Here is a 19,991-nt window from a genome sequence, read left to right on the forward strand (position 1 = left end):
CGTTAAAGGAGATTCTGAAACAAGAGTTTAGACCTAGTACGATGTCACGTCCGGTTGGCTCTACTCTTAAGAGCAGTGGCGCAGAAAAATTCTATATATATATAATAAAATCTGCTATGTGAAAGCGTTTGTAACCATACTTTGATCAGTGGCCATGTTCATACGATCAAACGCTTCCTTTCTGCACGAAATACTCTGAAAATGTCCCATAAGATATGTATGATCGTCTGCACTATTGCAAGGAATGATAGGGGAATGCGAAATATAAAAGGCGATTTCCTGTATGTCTGTATGGCGGGTAGTCAAGAGAAAGATAGAAATATGTAGTTTTCTCTGTAGACTGTAGTTCTGGTTTCCTGCCAATGATTTGGATGTGCAGAAACAGAGAAAAGCAAAATCTCTAGAAATAGTGCAATATAAGAATTCTTCAAACTGTTTCACAAAAAGAAAAAAATCAAATTAGGATAGGGTGGGGTACAAAACTCTGATTTTCTGTGGGTACAAAGAAAAATTAAATGATATTTTTTTAGCTTAACGTCGTACGATTGTACTCTATAGGTTAAAGGAGGCAGATTTTAATGGAAGAGAGCAATTGTAAAATTATTATTATTATTATTATTGCCTTCTTACGGGGAATGCAACCTGAAACCACGTACACCAAAGGCCCATATGCTAGCTAGAGAAAAGAAAGAAAATAAATAAAACTATAGCACGAAAGCTAGTAAATTGCTTTTCTGTGAGAGAATACCACTTCATGTTGTTGAGTTGAGTTGATTTTGAGTTTAACGTCCCGTTCAGCAGCGAGGCTATATGAGACGTGGACCTACTGATTAACGTGGAATCCAAACCACATGAGCTCCCGCCGGGAATCACATCATGTTGTGTCTGTAGGAGAAATAATAAATGCTAACTCCATATATGCTTTCTTATCAACAGGGCCCGGATCTTGTTGACCTAAAAATTTTTAAAAAGTGACCTATAAAATGACACTAAAATTCCTGTAAAATGACCCTAAAAATCACAAAAATTGACCTTAAAACTTACGTTTTCTCAAACTTTTATTTCATTAAACATTGACATTTTTTAATATCCATTGGATTTTTAATTAACATTTCTCACTCATATTCAAAAAGTTTTGTTTCAGTTAGTTGCAGTCCATTTATCACTTATGTCCATTGATCAGTCCATTGTACGGCATTTTAAGTATTGAAAGCGTAAGTTCACTCCCGAGTTGAAACTAGGAAGCACTCTTAAACAATAAAACTTAGCAAGTTTAGACTACATGAAAATAATAGATAAAAACTCGTTTAAAGCCCTTGTACGCCTTCTAATGCATTTTTAGTTATTCACGTGATAACATTCTTTGTGGTCCAGGGACGTGTAGTGCGTATTACCGCTGTTACCGGCGGTAACGGTAAAAATATTACAGTTTTTCGTTGTTTTCATATATCTTCAAATTTCATTATCGACATGGGAAGATGTTTACATTTTCCTTTTTCTTTTCTTTCTTTCTTTCTTTTTTCCTTTCCTTTTTCTTTTTTTTAAAGTTTGGATGGCCTATGCTTCATTTACATTGTGAACGAATGCAACATGCCAACACCAAATAGGAACATACTGTTGTTGATACCGCAGGATTTCAGAGGTAACGCGAACTCCGATAGCGGTCATTCACTCCAGAAGCACCTTTCAGTGTGCCAGCGAGAAGCATCCTGTGGACTCGTATTTGGACTTTCGGAATGGCCCTTATGTTACCGTCCGGCTGAGTGGAACAGAAAAAAATAGGAACGTTCCCTGTCAAAACAAGGAGAATCTAGAACATCATCAACATGTATATTCTACTCACCGCCCGCTTAGGAGTCTATTCGCTTTCCTCTCGCTGTAGAGGATCGAGCGGGCGGTAATTCTAGTATACTGTTTCGTTTGCTTCCCCATTCTAAGGATAGAAACTTGACTGTAATTTCAGTATTCATAAGGTTATTTCATTGTCTTAACAGCATACAATTTCGGACAAATATAAGTAGCAGGTTTTTCATACTAATAGCATTTAATACATGCTACTGGAAACATGTTCTAGTGCATTATTTATATGTTCATCTATCATTTTTACACAACTTTTGTATGTTAATACGTTATCTTTAAATTTGAATAATACAGCAACAGTGAACAAGAAGAATATATTCCATAGGATATTCTAACAAAAATTTAATATAGGTTTACTTTGATTCAAAATAAAGTTTCTCATTGAATGTTAATTTGAGCTTATGGGCATTATTTTTTTTAATGAGATTTTATTTCTGTTTAAACAGTATATAAATTTAGATGGTTGTCTCATGCCTGAAGGAGCAAAGATATTGTCAATCCCTGAAGAGTCATTAAATATACAGAAATGCCTATTGATGAAACACATTGTGCTATATGGGAACTGTTTCAAGAGCAAGGGGGAATAGTAATGATAATTAGAGCAAAGCAGAGGTGTTGCCCGCGCTCCTTCCAATTCGAGAAATTATTATTATTTAGGATTTATGCTAATTAAGTTGAAAATATTTTGTTTTTAATTTAGTGTAGTAAATTTTCGATGCAACAAATTTCCAACTCTAGCCGCTAACCTACTTTTTGAATTTGGACTTCGATGCAGTTTGATGTGTTGAAAAAGAACTGTGCAATCGTCTTCATCGTGCCGCAGTTTCGCTGTCTAACTAATTTTCAATACGGAAAACTTGTTGCTCAAACATACGATGAAACTCCAGTTATGGTTGGTGAGGTAGGGAACTGCAGCCTCTTGTTAATTATATTTTCATTCTTATGCCCATAGACTTAATTTAGTTTTAGAAAAGTCCGTTGATTATACAAAAGGGCATAGGCGTAAATAGCACCTCCGCAACACTCGCGGCGCGGGGCGCACGAGCTCCAGGGGCGCAAAATATATAGAAACTAGGGCGCATAACTAAAGGTTGCGGGGGCACTGAAGCTTCAAGTTACGCTACTGGAAAAGGGTATAAGTTTTTCCAGCGAAGCTCTTATACTCGGGTTAGCCGTTTGGTTGTCCGCGAACTCCTCCTAGACCGTTTGGCCGATCTCAACCAAACTTAGCACGCTGATAGAGTATGTCGTGCTGAGTGACAACATAGGTCGAAATAAAAAATCCGATGTACCATCGAGGAATAATCACCGAAAAACGCTTCCTCCTAGACCGTTTGGCCGATCTCAACCAAACTTAGCACGCTGATAGAGTATGTCGTGCTGAGTGACAACATAGGTCGAAATCAAAAATCCGATGTACCATCGAGGAATAATCATCGAAAAACTCTTCCTCCTAGACCGTTTGGCCGATCTCAACCAAACTTAGCACGCTGATAGAGTATGTCGTGCTGAGTGACAACATAGGTCGAAATCAAAAATCCGATGTACCATCGAGGAATAATCACCGAAAAACGCTTGCATAGACTTAACATGGGGAAAAGTTTTCACGCGATTTTTTTGTCAACAATTAAAAATGGCATTTATTATTGCATAATGGCCAGGAATGATTACGTAGTTTAAGCTCGCTCAGCTCATTTCATTGCAATCGGGTACATCCATTGCATTCCTAGTTTAAATTATGTTGGGACTTGCTTCTTCTTCCTCGAAGTCTTCAAAAAGAACAAATGCTCTAGATTATGTAGTCAACAAAAGTATCTCAATAGTCTCAAACACAAGGTATAGAACTATAGGAGTAGGGTAAATGATGTGCTGTATAGCTTTAAAGATGAACTGTTAGGAGTCTTTAAATCCATGATGGATAAAACCGACGAATAGAATTCTCAAACCAGAGTTTGTGTATCAAAATTCTATCAAACCTTTCAAAGTTTTGACTTCAATTTTTTACTTGAACTGTTTTCTGTTATAACATCAAGATAAGAAATCTTGTTCAATATCTTACAAAAGAAAGTTCATGATGTAGGTTACTGCAGAAAGAAAACAAATGACTTTGAAGAATATCTAAGAGCATAGAGATAGTTTCATTTATATTTAGTAACAAACGAAAGAACATGAAGAGCCACATTGTTCTAAAAGGTCAAGAGTAAATGAAGTGGAATTTGACCACTTTGCCAATGCCTATAGTTTGAAATGGCTGATACTCTGAAAGAAAAAGTGAGTACTAGATTTTCTGATATTGAGAAACAAGAGTTACTTGTATTATCAGCAACCGGTAACAATCATCAAATTGTCACGCCACGTCACTGTTGTGGTCAATAACCCAAAACTATCTGTTTAGCCACCTACCAACCCCCGCCTTTCGTTAACCAGCTACAGTTTAGTTTTCATTAGCTTGTTAAGAATGCAGTTTTTCCACTCCAATAGTCAGGAAGTAAGAAAAGACATTATTTAACTTCGTCTTTTCCACATCCGTAAACCGTGTTCATTTAAAGATTTCCTTATGTAGAAAAAAAGAATAAAAAGACCATAAGTGACCTAAAAGTTACCTTAAAATATTAAAAAATGACCTGAAATTTCAAAACAGCAAAAAGAGACCAAAAGTTGACCCTAAAAAACTATATTTTTAGAACCTAGAGTTGATGGATAACGTTTTTACTTGAACTTGCCTTCTCCTATGCGTAACAGAAGAAAATTGACTTGTCAACAAGATCCGGGCCCTGCTTATCAATATCACTTATGCTATGTATAACAATAGATGCTCTTATAAAACTAGTGGTTTGTCAAACTTTGTTCCTGTGACAGCATGTGAAAAAGCAATGAGCACCGATCAACATGTTATTCGGATGATCTCAGGAACACTGTGGAAGTAGACTCTCGGAAAAGCACTCGTGACATTCGCAAACAAGCTAGGCATACAATACCACTGTATTCGATTCTCCGTGCAATCGGTAAGGTGAAATAGTTTAACTATTTAACTAAATGCCTTTGGACATCATCTTACGAATGAAGTTTTTATGTCTTACGTTGTGTCCTAAGGGCCTAAATAATTCGTAGTACTTGGGAGCAATATCTAGCGAATATAGTGGATGAGGTAAAACCTCCCAACTTAACTGCCTAATTCTTTTATTCTAATCCAGTCGTGCAAGATTTGGTTTTCCATTACCATATTGCATGATCACTTCTTTCTAATTGATAAGCGTATGATATTTAATTAATAAACCAACTGTTGCTTAAATTTTATATTCGTATTTAGTGACCATTTTTACAAGGTGTTCTTAAAAGGGATCATTTTGTTGCCTGGTCAACAATGAATTCCAAATAGCCTACCTCTGTGCTTTATTATTTCCTGATATTCATACATCTATGCAATTTTCATCCATCCTGCCGAGCTTCTGTAAGTGCCTTTGAACAATTGACAATGATGCGTTCTGAATTTTTGCCAAATGCATGATTAGTATTGAATCTGATTCAGCGAGAGTTTTGAGAACATCGTCATTATCGTCTGAGGCCTTCCAGATCGAGGTCAATCAGAGACATCAACATTTTTGTCTATTATTCTCCTTAATCATCGCTAACATTCGTTAACTTTTAATACGTCTCCATACGTGGAGCAAATGATCTCGGTAATTGCGGTAGCATTTTTTCATGCAATGACGTAGACTCTTCTCTTCAACTTTAAAGTGCGCGACCTTGGAATAAATAATCTAAAATCCATATTTTAAATAAAATCATATTTTAAAGAAGAAACTAGAAAGAAAGAAAGTGAGTTACGTTCATAGTTGTATCAATATAAGCACTCTAACCTCCTTCTGAGCATAATGATACCTGAAGAACTTCGTTCTTTACATGTTTCGTGCGGAACGTTTTACTAGTTCATTTTTTACTTGTTATGAATTTTACTTTCATCCTCTAATTCGCTTATTATTGTTTTGTATGATTTTTTTTCCTTCAATATCAGAGCACAATTTCTGTTTTTTGACGCTGGATTTTTGAGAATCACACACAGTGGCGTATTTATGATTTTGTTTCGGGGGCTTTGCTAATTTTCGGGGCGGGGCTTTGCCTGAAAATGTGAAAATTCTGCAAGATATTTCATATATTTACTATAGTAAGTAAGATTTCGGGGGGCTTAACCCCGAACCCCCCCTAAATACGCCACTGATCACACATGATCACGTCATTTCATTAACGACTTCCACACAAGCATGCACCTTCTCGATAACAAAAAGTAGATTTGAGATAAAATTTCACAAATAACACTGATTTCACACTTATTAGTGACTCATTATGCCTTTCTCCACTACGGATTTTTTTTTTTTTTTTTTACATAGATTATTGGGTATATATGAGGGTCGGTCAATAAGGTCTTACAAACAGATAGAGAGAAATGATTATGGGTAGATTTTTTTATTTTTAATATAATAATCTTTTAGCTCGACATTTTCTCCATAGTTTCTCCAACTTTTTTTAAAGCTGTCCAAAAAGTAGAATTTCTCGGAAAGTCTTCAAAATAGGCATCTGCTTCGGCGATGACGATCTCGTTCGATGTGAATCGTTTTCCTCTGATACATTTCCCAAGTTTTGAAATAAAAAAAAAAAGTCACTAGGGGCCAAATCTGGTGAATACGGCGAATGTTGTAATAATTAGAATTTTAATTCAATAATTTTCGTCATTGAAACTTGTCTTGATGGAAGAGATTAATTTTCTTTGCCACATGAGGACGTTTTAGTAGCGTAGCTAGAATTTTTTTCAGGAGGGGGTCAATGAAGGGTCCAAGAAAATTTTGAGGGGGTATCTCCAATGAATGAAAAATTTTATTTACATAAATACATACATACATACACACACACACACACACATCTTTCTTGTTCATGATTTTACTCTTTTACGGTGAAAAAGTAAGAATTTACTACTTCAAACAACTAGTTTACCTTTATACAATTGATTCCTAATATAAGTAGTTATTTATCGTTGCCTTTAAAATATGTGTGGCTAGTTGATTTAACTGAAAGCAGAGAAATAGACTTTTACAGGTCAAGCAAATAACTTAGAGGTTCATGCCTCTATTTAAAAAAGGATCTTTCTTATTCTTGTGGGCAGTAGCAAACTTATCAACAACTTCTTCAAGATCTAACGATTTAGCAATTTTCTTCAATATAGAGTATTCCTAAGTTTTTCAACTTATCATCAGTCATTGAATTGCCTATATGTATGTAATGTTTGCAAAGATGAGAATGGCCTTTCACATGTAGCATTAGAAACTCATATAGTGACAGAGATGACATCTAGCTTGTAGATCTCTAGGAATGCTTTTTTTGTAGACGCAAAGATCAACGAAATCCATCAAGAAATCAACTTTGGTTTTCTCTCGTCTTCATACAACTTGTGTGTGTTTGGGAGGATTTTGAGTTAACATTTGAATATTTCCAGATCACTTTCATAATACTGGACCATATGCTTCACAATTTTGTAACTTAGAAAGTTTTCACCTTTTCGATGTAGAGTGGTGATTGATCTAATGATTTTGCTACGTGATCCAAAGCGTTCTTCCGTCTCAGTGATTGCCTCATCAATAGTAGTCAGAAAAATGTCTCTTAGTATATTATCTTTAGAAATTTCGTTTTCTGCCTCCAATGAAGGAAGAATTTCATCCAAAATGAATTTGTGATATTTCGATGGCGAATGTCTAGTTCGTTTCCACAAGGTACCCTTATATTCTATCTATTTCCGGCTCTGGAATTTAAAGACCATTTTCTTTGCATATCCACAAATATACTTCATAAATTTGTTCGAATGTTGCTCGTTGAGAGACATATTCTCCAGACCTCATCTTCGACAGCGTTTGAACTAGTGAATCTACAAGAATTAAACCTTCCGACATGTCTGCATCTACTTGAGATAAGGCGAAGCTTAAAGTTACAGCATGGCAGCAGTCATCTCAAATTTTAACAGCCCGAAAACATTCCCTCTCTTACAGATCCCACTTATTTGCCGGATGGAATGATGGAGGTAAATAAATATCACAAGTTCCAGATTTGGTTTAATACCACATAATAACATAAATAGTTGTTTGGTAGATAAACTGTATTCATAATAATAAGAAAAGTGATGTACAATCCGCGGCAAAAAACCTGCAACATGAGGATGTAAGTTTATTGTGAAACTACGCCTAACAGCACAGGGAATGAACATAACGTCTAAGTGGAACGAATCACGCCAGGATAAACCTCGGACTCCTCCCGTGCACACTTATTTTGGAGCAAAAGGCTTCGTCATTTCACAATAAACTTATATGCTCATGTTGCAGGTTTTTTGCCGCTGATTGTACAAGGACAAAAGTGCTTACGACACAAACGTCGCACAGAAACAGGAACTGAACTTGAACAGGACACTGATTTGCCGTTCCAGCCCACTTTAAATTTTAAGCCTTGCTCTTGAAGCTTAAGTTTCACTTTAAAGTAAATTGCCAATAATTATTATGTATTCTTAATATTTCAGTAAAACGTCCCGATTTCACACTGTAAAAATATGGTAGCCTTATCGGTGACGAAGCTAAACATTTGGTGTCCAGGGCAAATTTTGCGATAGCATCTCTTTCATCTACATCTACACCAATAAATACACATTAGTTTGCTGGCGCCCGGGTCAACTGCCCCGGTTGCAGCATCTTGTTTTGATCTGTCCGTAGTTCAATTATTTTTGGTTACTTTTACCCTTGATCTCTAAAACTGAGTAATGTATGTGCCTTTACTTTATTAAAATGATGAAGTGAGTACTCTTTGAAGCAAAAAGAGGAAATGTGTTTTTCTTTCCCTAATATCAAACAGTGTTAGAACAGACATTTCAATCGGGACTCCTTACAGAAAAAGAAGTATAGGTAGCCTTTGTCTTTCGTTTGTTTGTTTACTTTTACTAGTTTTTAGAATTTGACGTGAATTCAAATACACAAACACCGAATGACCAAAGCTCAGTAGTAGAGCATCAGCTTAAGATAGTGTGATTGATCCCTCGTGGATAAATATTTCAACTGAGATGATTACCAAGAATCTTCCTCAGTGTCACAAGAGAAATTTATATGATCTTATTGACTCATTTCCCTTATTTCTATCCTCTGAGTCTCGGGTGTTTCAAAGCCTTAAAATAAATTCAAATGTAGTTGAAATGACGCTACTATCCTATAGTCGATGCTAAATTAATATAATAAGTTTTGAGATTAGATTTGAAGGAGGGGTATTAATTAGTATATCCTGTTGAAAATTCACGTCACCACTGATTTACTGTTCTGTATAATTCCTACAATGTAATTTTCTCAGAAATGCATATTTTGACGAAGAACAAATATAAATCTGCGACAAAATTTGGTATTCACTGACTGAACTTACTGAATGGAATATCTATGGGCCAGTCACACAAACTCCTGATGTCTCTCTGATTACTAAACATCAAGTAACAGGATGATACAACCTGGTCATAGAAATAGGGAATAGCTACCACTTCTACTGCCGCGACCAAGTTGTATCATCTAGGGTATCTTACCTGATGGTTAGTAATCAGGAGATTGTAGCACTGGCTCTGTGATAAATTTCGCAATTTCTCTAGTAGTAGCAGTTAGTTAAAATCGTTTAAAAAATACTTCTGAACGATTTATTTATAAAGAATCAGAGATTTTAGTTAGCCTCATTTCCCCAGGCTTTAGTTAGTAGTATAGGTTCACCAAGCACTGGCTTCGTTTTCCTTGAAGATCGCTAATATCGCTTATTAACATCGCAGCAGAAGGTTTCTACTTAGTTGCCACGGCCAAAAGCGGTAGGAAACTAGACGTAATGGAGACAAGACCAGAAGGTAGTCGAGAAGGAGAACCAGTATCAGTAGCATATAGTAGGTGTTGGTAGTATTTAGTATCTTAATTTTCTCGAACCGCAGAGAGAATGACAGAAATAATAAAAACCTTCTGCTCTCTTCTTTTCCTGTATATTAAACAAGACGGCTCGATATTGTATAATAATAATAATAATAATAATAATAATAATAATAATAATAATAATAATAAATAATTTAATGGATGCTATTCATTTGTTCTATGTCGCCAGAAACGATGGAAATTAATTACTTAATGTACAAAGACTTCTTTCGTCCAACACGAGTGTAATGTTTTACTGTAGTGCATGCTATTTGTAAGTAAGCATCTCTTATTTTAGTATGACTTTCAACATCGAAACGAATGAGAATGCCTACTGATTTTGCCTTTTTTCTGGTTCTTTGTTGATAACAAAGAAGCTAACCAGATAAAGGACAGAGGTTAAAAGGAACGTTCAGATAGTGAGGTCAATGCATGCACCTTACAGATTTCAATCAATTAGATCTTGCTGTACTACAAACAAAAACGAGCCTGGAGATTTTTTCTCGGAACGCAGACTATTGCAACGTACGGTATTCTGCAGTTGGTAACTGTTGTCGAAAGATGTTTCGGCAGTAGTTTCACTTGTGGCTACTATCAACTCACCGTTTGTTGACCTATAGCAGTATCACCCTGTGTGGTGGGGGGCACTAGGGGGTCCAATTTTTTGAGCAAGGGGGCCTGACCTCCAAGGCCCTCCCTTGGCTCCGCCACTGGGACGTTTTTACTTGCGTTCTTGTCTCAAGCGGGCAATAACGGCGCATGATACTCTCCATTTATCTTTGTCCTTTTTTCAAATGGCCAGCACGATCATCAGATCTGACGCCCTTGGATTTTTATCTGTGGGGTCATCTGAAGGCAAAGGTATACGCCGAAAAGATCCGGGATCTTGAACACCTGGAAGAACGCATATTTGCAGCCTCTGCCGATATTTCACAAAAATCTCTTTTGAGGGTGATGGACAATGGGGTTGAACGACTTACCTTGTGCATAACTCGGGATGGAAGCCACGTAGAGCACGTGCTCCGCTATGCGTGACAGGTAAAATTAGCAATTTAAAATGCCTGTAACGTTTGAACAAATTAAGATATCAACAAACGGATTTCACAATTGTGTTTGTCTTTAAATTCTAGCCTAAAATGATGTGCCAGATGACCATGTTCCCATTTAAAAATCTTGACGTGAATTCAAGATAGTGGCTTTCAAGATGGCCGCCATCTTTGTCACCATCACAATCCGACTTCCCCCTCGGCCTACTATGTTACTACATGGTTGTTGCTCATTATTTTCCACGAACACGGATTTTACAAGGGGTGGTAAGGGACTATGGCCCATTGTATATACAGAACCGGTTGTTAAAAATTAGAATAGTACCACTGAGAATAACAAACTTTAGAAAGTCATGTTCTCACAAATGTGTAATCTTAGCTTGTAACAGTCTTTCACCGGGTGTGCAATACATAATATTATAATTATTATACATTGTATATATACAAGGTGTTAATAAACTATACCGACAAACTGTAAGAGGTGATTAATTACATCAAAATAAGAGAAAAAGTTCATATGAACTTGTGGCAAAAAGTGCATACTTTCAGAGCTAGGGCTGTCCAAAATCGCGAAAAAGCCAAATTTCAAGTGGTCCTATTTCGAATTCGAGAAGCTGTGGATGGTGGTCCTTATCAGCGTAAAGGGAGTCACGCATACGCAATCCAAAAATGCATATTTCATTAATGTTGAATGAGTGTACAGAGTAGTGCATGCAGGGTGAAATTCTCAGACATGCCATCAACCGAATTTTTAGGTATGCTCTGATTTTATGATTGGTCTAAAGAAGGCAAATGATAAGCCTTGCTAGCAGTGAACACGGAATCCTTTGGCGCGATGTCAGAAGTGTTAAGGACCGTCAGCAGCACGGTCTCGCGTACTCGGGAAAACGCATGCTGCAATGTTTCATGCTAAGAACTGAAGAAAACGCGAAATATACCGTGAAGAAATACATCGCATCACACGTTATTCCGAAGCCGAAAAAAAAAAAAAAAACATAGCGCTGCTGGTTTCTCCGACTTTCCTCCAAACCATTGGATGCCCATTGTTGTTAACGCTTACCTGCTGCATACTTTGAAGTCTCCTTGAAATCAGGGTATATCTGAAAACTCTATTGAGAGGATATCTGAGAATTACACCCTGTAGGGAATACCCTGTACACCTATTGAAAATTGACGAAATATGCACTTTTGAATTGTGAATGCGTGGCTCCCTTTATGCTGATAAGGACCACCCTCGACAGTGTCTGGAATTCGAAATATGGCTTTTTCGCGATTTTGGACAGCCCTAACTCTGAAACTATGCACTTTTCGCCATATATATCCTTTTGTTTTTTCGTTAAACTTGAGTTTGTGTGTTTCACATCAAAATGTCCTTTACATCCTGGATAACCGACGCAAAACATGAAACCTAGAACTTCTTTTACACAAGAGAAAATAACGGTAATTTAGAAATAAAATTTTATTAATTAAGTCACAACATTTTTCTTGAAAGTACATTTCTTTCATGGCGAATGGATGACCAAGGGATTTATAGATTTCAGAAGTGACACCCTTATGATGAGTAGTCGTCTAAAATTCGTACGGGGTCATTGTAACGAAATAAGTAACATTACCTTACGCCGTTTTGTGTTCCAACTTTCCATTATAGAGTGGATCGAAACAAAAGTAGATAAATTGGAATTTTGTAACATTCTAGTGCTCAAACGGTGACCGACCAGTAGCTTATTAACGGTTAAATTTTGGGATCTGTGAGTTGATATATTTTGCCTCCTCAACAGGTTCAAAGTTTGAAAACTTTAGCAAAATTAAGAGGAAAACCTGAAAGCTTCTTTTGAAATATATTATCATTTTTTTATGCTTTTAATTCGTCAAATCCTGGTCTTTGCCATCATTAAAGCAACAAAAAACATATACCTGGAAGTTACGCCATAAACAGGCTCCACACAGCTACAAAATGTAGTGAAAGTTGTCAAAATTTTAATAATAGTGATCATATCTGTGGCTGTAACAACAGTTCAATTGCCCATCTTACTTTCCCCTCCTCCAACCTTTCCCAGCTGCATTGCACTTCTGTACAAAGTCATTGTTGGTACAGACTTGTTTGAACAGACACCAATAGTCAGATATTTGACAAAGAAAATGTTGTAGGTGCGCTCCAGAATTGGCATCATTCATTTAGAAGGATTTTAGTCGTTCAGGGTACAAAATGCAAGTAGATTATAGCCCTAATATCATTAAATAAAAAATAGCCTTCATGGACTAGAATGTTGAAAATTTCAAAGTTGAAAAGGACATTCACTTCAAATATATTTGGCGAACCAAAAGAATTCTCAATAGCAAACCTTCTAACATATGAAGATGTTGGAAAGTGTAGGGCTCAAGGGAGGTTTAACTTGGCTCGCGTGATGAAAGAAAAAAAAAGTCCTCCATTTTCAGATATTGTTGATACTTTGCCATAAAACTGATTTCTGTTTATGTTAAATGTTTCGTCCCTGCAACATCCTACCAGAGAGTAGTCATAATGATCAAAGTTTATCAAAGCAAATGTCAATATTTAGTGGAAAATTAATCAAGAAGAGAAAGCAGTGAGAAAATGGAAGAGAAATAGAAAATTTCGCCACTCTTTGATATTGCAGCATACAAGTGCAGAAACTTTCCATACTGCAAATAATATCTTGCACAGAATATCCTACTTGTGAGAGATTTTATGGTAGACCAGAGAACTTCTCGCAAAGGATATATTTTGTCTATTGATTTACCACTTACTAAAACTTTACAAAAGGTGAACAAACGTAATGTAAGATTAAACATCTTGAGTAACTTAAGAGTCCAAAACAAAATAATACACTAACCTATGATGTTGAGATATCCAACAAATATGATCTAATGGGGAAATAAGACAAATATTAATGTTCGACTTTCAAATCTTTCGACCTGGAAAAAATCCAAATTCTAACCAAATGCATGCTTCCTTGGTCAATATGGTATTAGTTAGTGACTGGTTTGGGTCTTTATGACAGATCTACAGCTGCCGTAGTAACTGTGTGCTTCTAGATCTTTGTATCGCTACTTCAGAAAATTTTTCCAGAGTTATCGACAAGTAAAATACGAGACAAAAGGCTGAGACAACCTTTTAAAAGACTATTTAAAATTTCAGGATAATCTAATTTGTATTTGTATTTGTTTGTATTTTGACGACCGCGGAAATAAAATCACTGTCATGAAGAACACTCTAGATGCACAATCACTGAAGAGCACATCACGCTAATTCAGAAACCAGGATGTAGCTTTTGAGACATCTGTCCTTCAAGTGGTCGATCGGGGATATCGAGTCGCGAGGGATATCGACTAACATGACAATTTATTAAAAGCAAGCCTGACATAATAGAGAACATTGACATTCTTGGGTTCGACAGGACAGCTGTCGATACTGGACAAAGAAGAGGAGATCAGAATTTTAGAAGACAAAATCAGTCGACCCCTTCAGTGGCTGATTTGCTTGTTATACCTAAATGAGTCTTCCTTTATGACACTTGTTTGATTACATTGATGGACGAACAACAGTCCAGGTACGCACCAAGATCCCATAGGCTGATGTGAGAATCGTCCAGTACCCAAATCTGTTGCTACTAGATGTGAACAAATTTAAGTAACCGCCACCAACTTGAGTAAGGCTCAAGAGTAATTGAGGGGTATTTTGAAAGATGTTTGCACTGGAAAATGCCCATCATAACTGTCATAACGCCAACCAGGGTATTTATCGCAGTCAAAGTGTCCAACCACAGCAAATCTCTAACTATGATTGTAAATTTCAACCTTCCTTACCGGAGGAGGCAGGGAGTCAGAAGAGGCTGCCATCCTCCTAAAAGAGTCAATGACACAAACCATTGGGCCCTGAAGTGTTCGTGGTACCTCACCATGATAGCTTTGATGGTTGTGAGGCAGGCTATTGTAGTCGCCCCTTCCGGTGGAATGCGGTTGATGCCTCCGAAATGGGATTATCAGTATGGTGCAGACGAAGTACATCACCCATTGGCACTGATAATATAGGTGTATATCTTCCGTAAAATGAGGTAGCTAGTCTGAACTGAAACCCTGTTATCCCTACCGGGGGTAAAAAACCAAACAAGCGAGTAAGACGTGTCCTTAGGTCAAGGAGGTGATTGAGCGACTGTGCGATGGCGCACAGGTTTCTTGGCACTGTTGAATGACAAGGATATGGGCAGGGCCAGGATCCTAGTCCCTAGTTATCCTGGGGTTCCTGATGTCGGCTGAACTCTGCCGGTTATGGTCACACCGTGGAATTCGATAACTTAGGTCTATGTTCTCTGAGGAAGAGAAGAGTTTTACTAAGTTGTTTACAGAGTGCAAAATATTTATGAAGACCTATAAACGTTTTACGATACTTGCCAGAAAATTTAGAGACAGTGGATGCCATAATTTCAAGACATACTTATATCATCCACCCCTAAAACTTACTGTTATCAACGCTTCATGATAATCTTCGTGATGTCATATTAGGGTCAGCGTTAGAAATTATATTTCTATTGCCTTTTAAGCCCGTCGCGCGGGAGGGATGACATTCCTTGGCGATCATATTACACGAGGGAGAGAGAAAGGAAGAAAGCGGCCTGGGAAATTTATGTTAGGTACCATCCCGACATGTAACTGGTGTCATTAAGGAAATTCCAGCAAAATCCCCCACTCAAGATGGCTGGTTTGAAAATGCTTTGATACCTTTCCGACCAAATGACTCCACCAGGAATCAAACCCGGGACTGCTCGCACAAAATAAGAGCGTCAGTGGGACCACGCGTGACGTACGTGAACTTAAAGTTCGTCAAATAAAAAAAATAAGAATCTAGCGTAATGAAAATGAACAATCACTATATACATTTGATTGGTTGGTCCGAATAACTGAAGCGCCGGTACTTGCCAATCTTTTAGTTGAAGATCTTGCCGATATTTCAGAAAATGGTATTACTGACAAGAATGTTTACTTATTTAAAAATCTGTTCTCTCACACCCAAGCAATAGAACGAGTAGTAAATCTAGTCACTGAAACTTCCGAAAAAGTTTGCGGTCTCGAAAACAGGGAAGGTTTTACAAGAAGTACAATTTCATCAAGACGAAATACGCCTTCCTTGGACCACAAAAGACAATTCAAAATCTAAATCGTAATCTCATATGAATGGGTAGTTGGAACTGGGCTTGGGTGGAAATTAAAGTGTGACTGTTTCAATGCAATAAGTTCTGGGCTGGTAAATTATGCTTTGACGGGCTAAAGGTTGCATGTACACAAACATATATATTGATCACGTATTAAGAATTATCCGCAGCACATTTCAAAATGTCTGCTATTGCAATGACTGAATTATCTCTACGACAAATGAGTCAATTTGATGAATTAAAGACATAAAACATATATTTTTTAAAAATTAAGTTTTTCCCCTAATTTTGCTACAACTTTCAAACTTTGAGATATTTGAGGAGACAAAATTTATTAGCTCACTGATCTCAAAATTTAAGCCGCTAATGGACTAATCATCGGTCACCATTTGAGTACTAGGGTGTTACGAAATTCCAATATTTGTTTTTCTCGATGCACACTATTATAGAACATGCAGTTTCCTTGTAAACAGTTTCTTCACACACAGAGAGCATTTTAACATGTTTATTTACACTGGGAATAACAATAATGTTTTTTTACACATAAAAATTACTATGTCTGTTCGGTTCGTGTTTTTGCCTTCCTTCACACGTTAACTTATCAACATCATTCCAAATATGGAAGCTTGATGTCCTGTTTGAACACAAAATACGTGTACTTCCAGTATATAGCGAGTTTTCGACCGTATAGTCATATAATGATTGCAACATGCAATTACATTTCCATGGATTATCAGCTAAATCGACTCTCAGTAACGCTCTCAACGGCCGGAACACTCGAATATCAAGAGATTGCAATTTGTTACCACTTAAATTCAGTTCCCACAGAAATGGCATCAAGAAAAATGCTTCACGATTTATGAAAGTTAAATTACATTGGCTAATATCGAGACGAATTACAGATACGGCGTTTAATAAGGGAAGTCCTGGGATCAACTCTAGAGGGTTATGTCTTAAGTTTAACACACTCAAATGTTTATTGTGCACAAACACATTAGTGGGTAATTCTTTAATCTTATTATACGACAAATCCAATGCGGACAAACGTGATAAAGGTTTAATATGATGGAAAGCTTCTGTTAAATCTCTCGACACATCGTTCCCAATATTATTATGCGAAAGATCCAACAACTGTGTCCGTTTATCGATAACTTTCGGAACTCTACTAAGGTGTTTCCAGCGGCAGTCTGTCTGTAATTGATTAACATTTCTGAAGTAACAGTTACATTTGTCAGCACACACTGCGTCGTCACAAAACACTGGGGACAGCACCGATGTAAGCACAACTAGAAGCCAAAGATGAATTCTGTGCGTTCTTGTGCAAGTCATCAATAAAATGTGTGTTGTCCTCTGCATTTTGTCAGGATACTTCTGGACGTATGAACTGAAAAAAGAAAGGTGCAAGATGTTAAAAATCACTGTAAAAATACTGTGACACAAAAACTATACACGAGATCACAAAACGTACGTACTATATGCTTATTAAATTTAAAAAAAACTATACGCTTATTAAAAGATATTTTTTCTGCAATTAAGTTGTTTAAAAAATTACAAACTTTAAGTGACACATTATATCATCGCATGAGAACCAGAAGAGCGTAACTCCATTTTGGTAGGTTTACAGGCGAGAGGACAAAAATATTATTTTCTTAGAAAGATGTGTTTTTGATAAGATGATAATGGAACTACATTACAACAGATGATCGACAAGGAGAACAGATGGCGTTACGTTCCATTTACACCAAGCGGGGCTTTCAAATTTATGTCTAAACATGAAGAAAACCGCATTTTTGGAGTTACGTTTTTCTGGTTTTCATGCGACGATATGCACCTGACGCAGTGCCGTACTGTGGAAAATCAGCGCCTGGGGCGTGAGTATACGACGGTGCCCTCCTACATATAAGTAAGGTCGACAGACCAGCCGCGAATCATGGTTGGCGCGAAGCTTAAGAAAAATTTGCAAAAATAAGCCCTGCTTTTCCTTGATTTTGAGCACTTTTTATTACTTTTTCCTTCCATTTTATATATATCTTTTCTTTCTTCCTCCCGAATTTTGCGCCCTCTAGGACCATCGCCCCGCTCACCCCACCACAGCACGGTACTGACGTGACGGTTTGAAAATGATATTATTATTATTATTATTATTATTATTATTATTATTATTTGCGACTTTGAGAGAGAGAAATTTGGGCTATAGAACATAGAATTTTTGCCATTTCAACAGATTCTCTTCACAAAATCATTTCAAGTTTTGAAATAAGATTCTGGAAAATCGTTCAAGTTGATGAAAAATCATATTAAACTTAAAATTACAGTGTCACAACAGTTGTCCAACAACATTTTATAAATCTCGAATTGTCTTCTAGTACAAAAGATCCATAGTGTGTAACCAAAAGTGATTAATTTCAGTACGAAATATTGAAGTTTCTTTTTAAATAAATAAAACACGCATATACACCTAATAATTAGTTGAATGGAATATTTATTAGTTTAACTGCGATCAAAGAAGTAGAGGGAACAAAATTGTCAATCAGAACTTTTGTTTTTATACGTAAAATACTATGTAATCTTTTCATTTTACATGCTCAAAGTCAACCTTACGGACATACTGGTTGCACAGGTTCATCTTATCGGGTTTAGGATTTTTAGGATTTAGATTTCTTGGCCTTCGGCATCGATGCCCATGTTATCTCGTCACGTATGAAAGATGACACCCCTCGGCAAGCACATTATTCGGGGAAAGGGAAGGAAGGAAGCGACCTGGGGCCTATATCTTAGGTACCACCCCGGCATTTGCCTGGTGGGAATGAGGAAACCTAGGAAAACCTCATTCGGGATGGCTGGCCTGAAAAACCTTTTGACACTTTTTCGATCAAATGCCCCCACCGGGAATCGAACCCAAGACCGCTCGCACCAAATGCGAGAGCTATCAGGTTTAGGATTTGAAAGGTTGAACACACTTAAAGTTGAGATTCAAGACCCATTTAAGCTCAAGTTTGGTTCAAGCAGACGCCTGGAGGAGCTGGGAGAAGCAGAGAAAATTTAGATCCTGTTATAAAATAATGAAGCAGTGGATCCCACTGTTTAAAGTGGGAAATAAAAATGAAATTAAATCTTTCAGTTTAACGTTCAACGATTATGCACTGAGAAAAAATCGTATGTTACATTTGTAGTTTTTGGATTTAACGCAAGGTAAACGTATAACTGAAAACGCATGTTTTATAATACTTTCTGTATAAGTGTTCCATCTGTGCGCACTTTCCGTATGAAACAATATAGGCGGTCAGGATTTCACATACAAATTGACGTATATAACATATTGCTGACAACGGTAACATACATATAGACTATGTATGTAATATAAGGAAGACTGTTAGATAACAGACATTCTGCAACGACATGATGTAACATCTAAGGGCAGTGCCTATGTAGCCTATGATAAGTATGCTCCGTACTGATTTCTGTAGTAAGCAAGAGGATTCCGTATATTTGTACAATATGCCTCTGTCCGGATAACGGATTTTCCTCAGTGTGCCCTTTAGACTAAGGGAAACGGACGATTAAGGCAAGTGATTGGTGGAATGAGAAATTGGGAGGAAACGGAAATACCCCGAGAAACCCATGGACACGATGTTGTCCACCACAAACTTACTCGTCAGGGGATCGAAGTAGGGACCCCACACACACCTGAATTAAGCGCATTTACCACAGAGCCTCCGCGATCCCCTCGTGGATCATGGAATATTAAGTCCAAATACTTGATTTTTTTTCCTCTTGCAGTAAGGCTAAGTGTCCAATCAGGGATGTAATACTAACAATTCAAAGGAAATTATACTTGATTACGAAATGTTCTTAAGAGTCTTCATCCCGGCGAAATTAAAATACCGCTAATTTTACAGTAATTATGTGATATCTTCAAATAGATAAAAGATAATAGAAATGTGGAACAAGATCGCCCT

The 19,991-nt window shown here is 37.0% G+C and overlaps 1 protein-coding gene across 1 annotated transcript in view; it reads right to left on the reverse strand.

Moving 5' to 3' along the window:
- Positions 1–12,308: 12,308 nt before the first annotated feature.
- LOC145684059 (tsukushi-like) overlaps positions 12,309–19,991 on the reverse strand; it is a 36,062-nt gene continuing 28,379 nt past the window's right edge. Inside the window, exon 2 of the mRNA XM_081755900.1 lies at positions 12,309–17,416. Coding sequence (XP_081612026.1) covers positions 16,570–17,416 — 847 coding nt within the window. The 3' untranslated portion in view covers positions 12,309–16,569. The remainder of the gene's footprint in view (positions 17,417–19,991) is intronic.

Source organism: Thermobia domestica, chromosome 4 (assembly GCF_964235325.1).
Source record: "Thermobia domestica chromosome 4, izTheDome1.hap1.1, whole genome shotgun sequence".
In the NCBI taxonomy this organism is placed as follows: Eukaryota; Metazoa; Arthropoda; class Insecta; order Zygentoma; family Lepismatidae; genus Thermobia; species Thermobia domestica.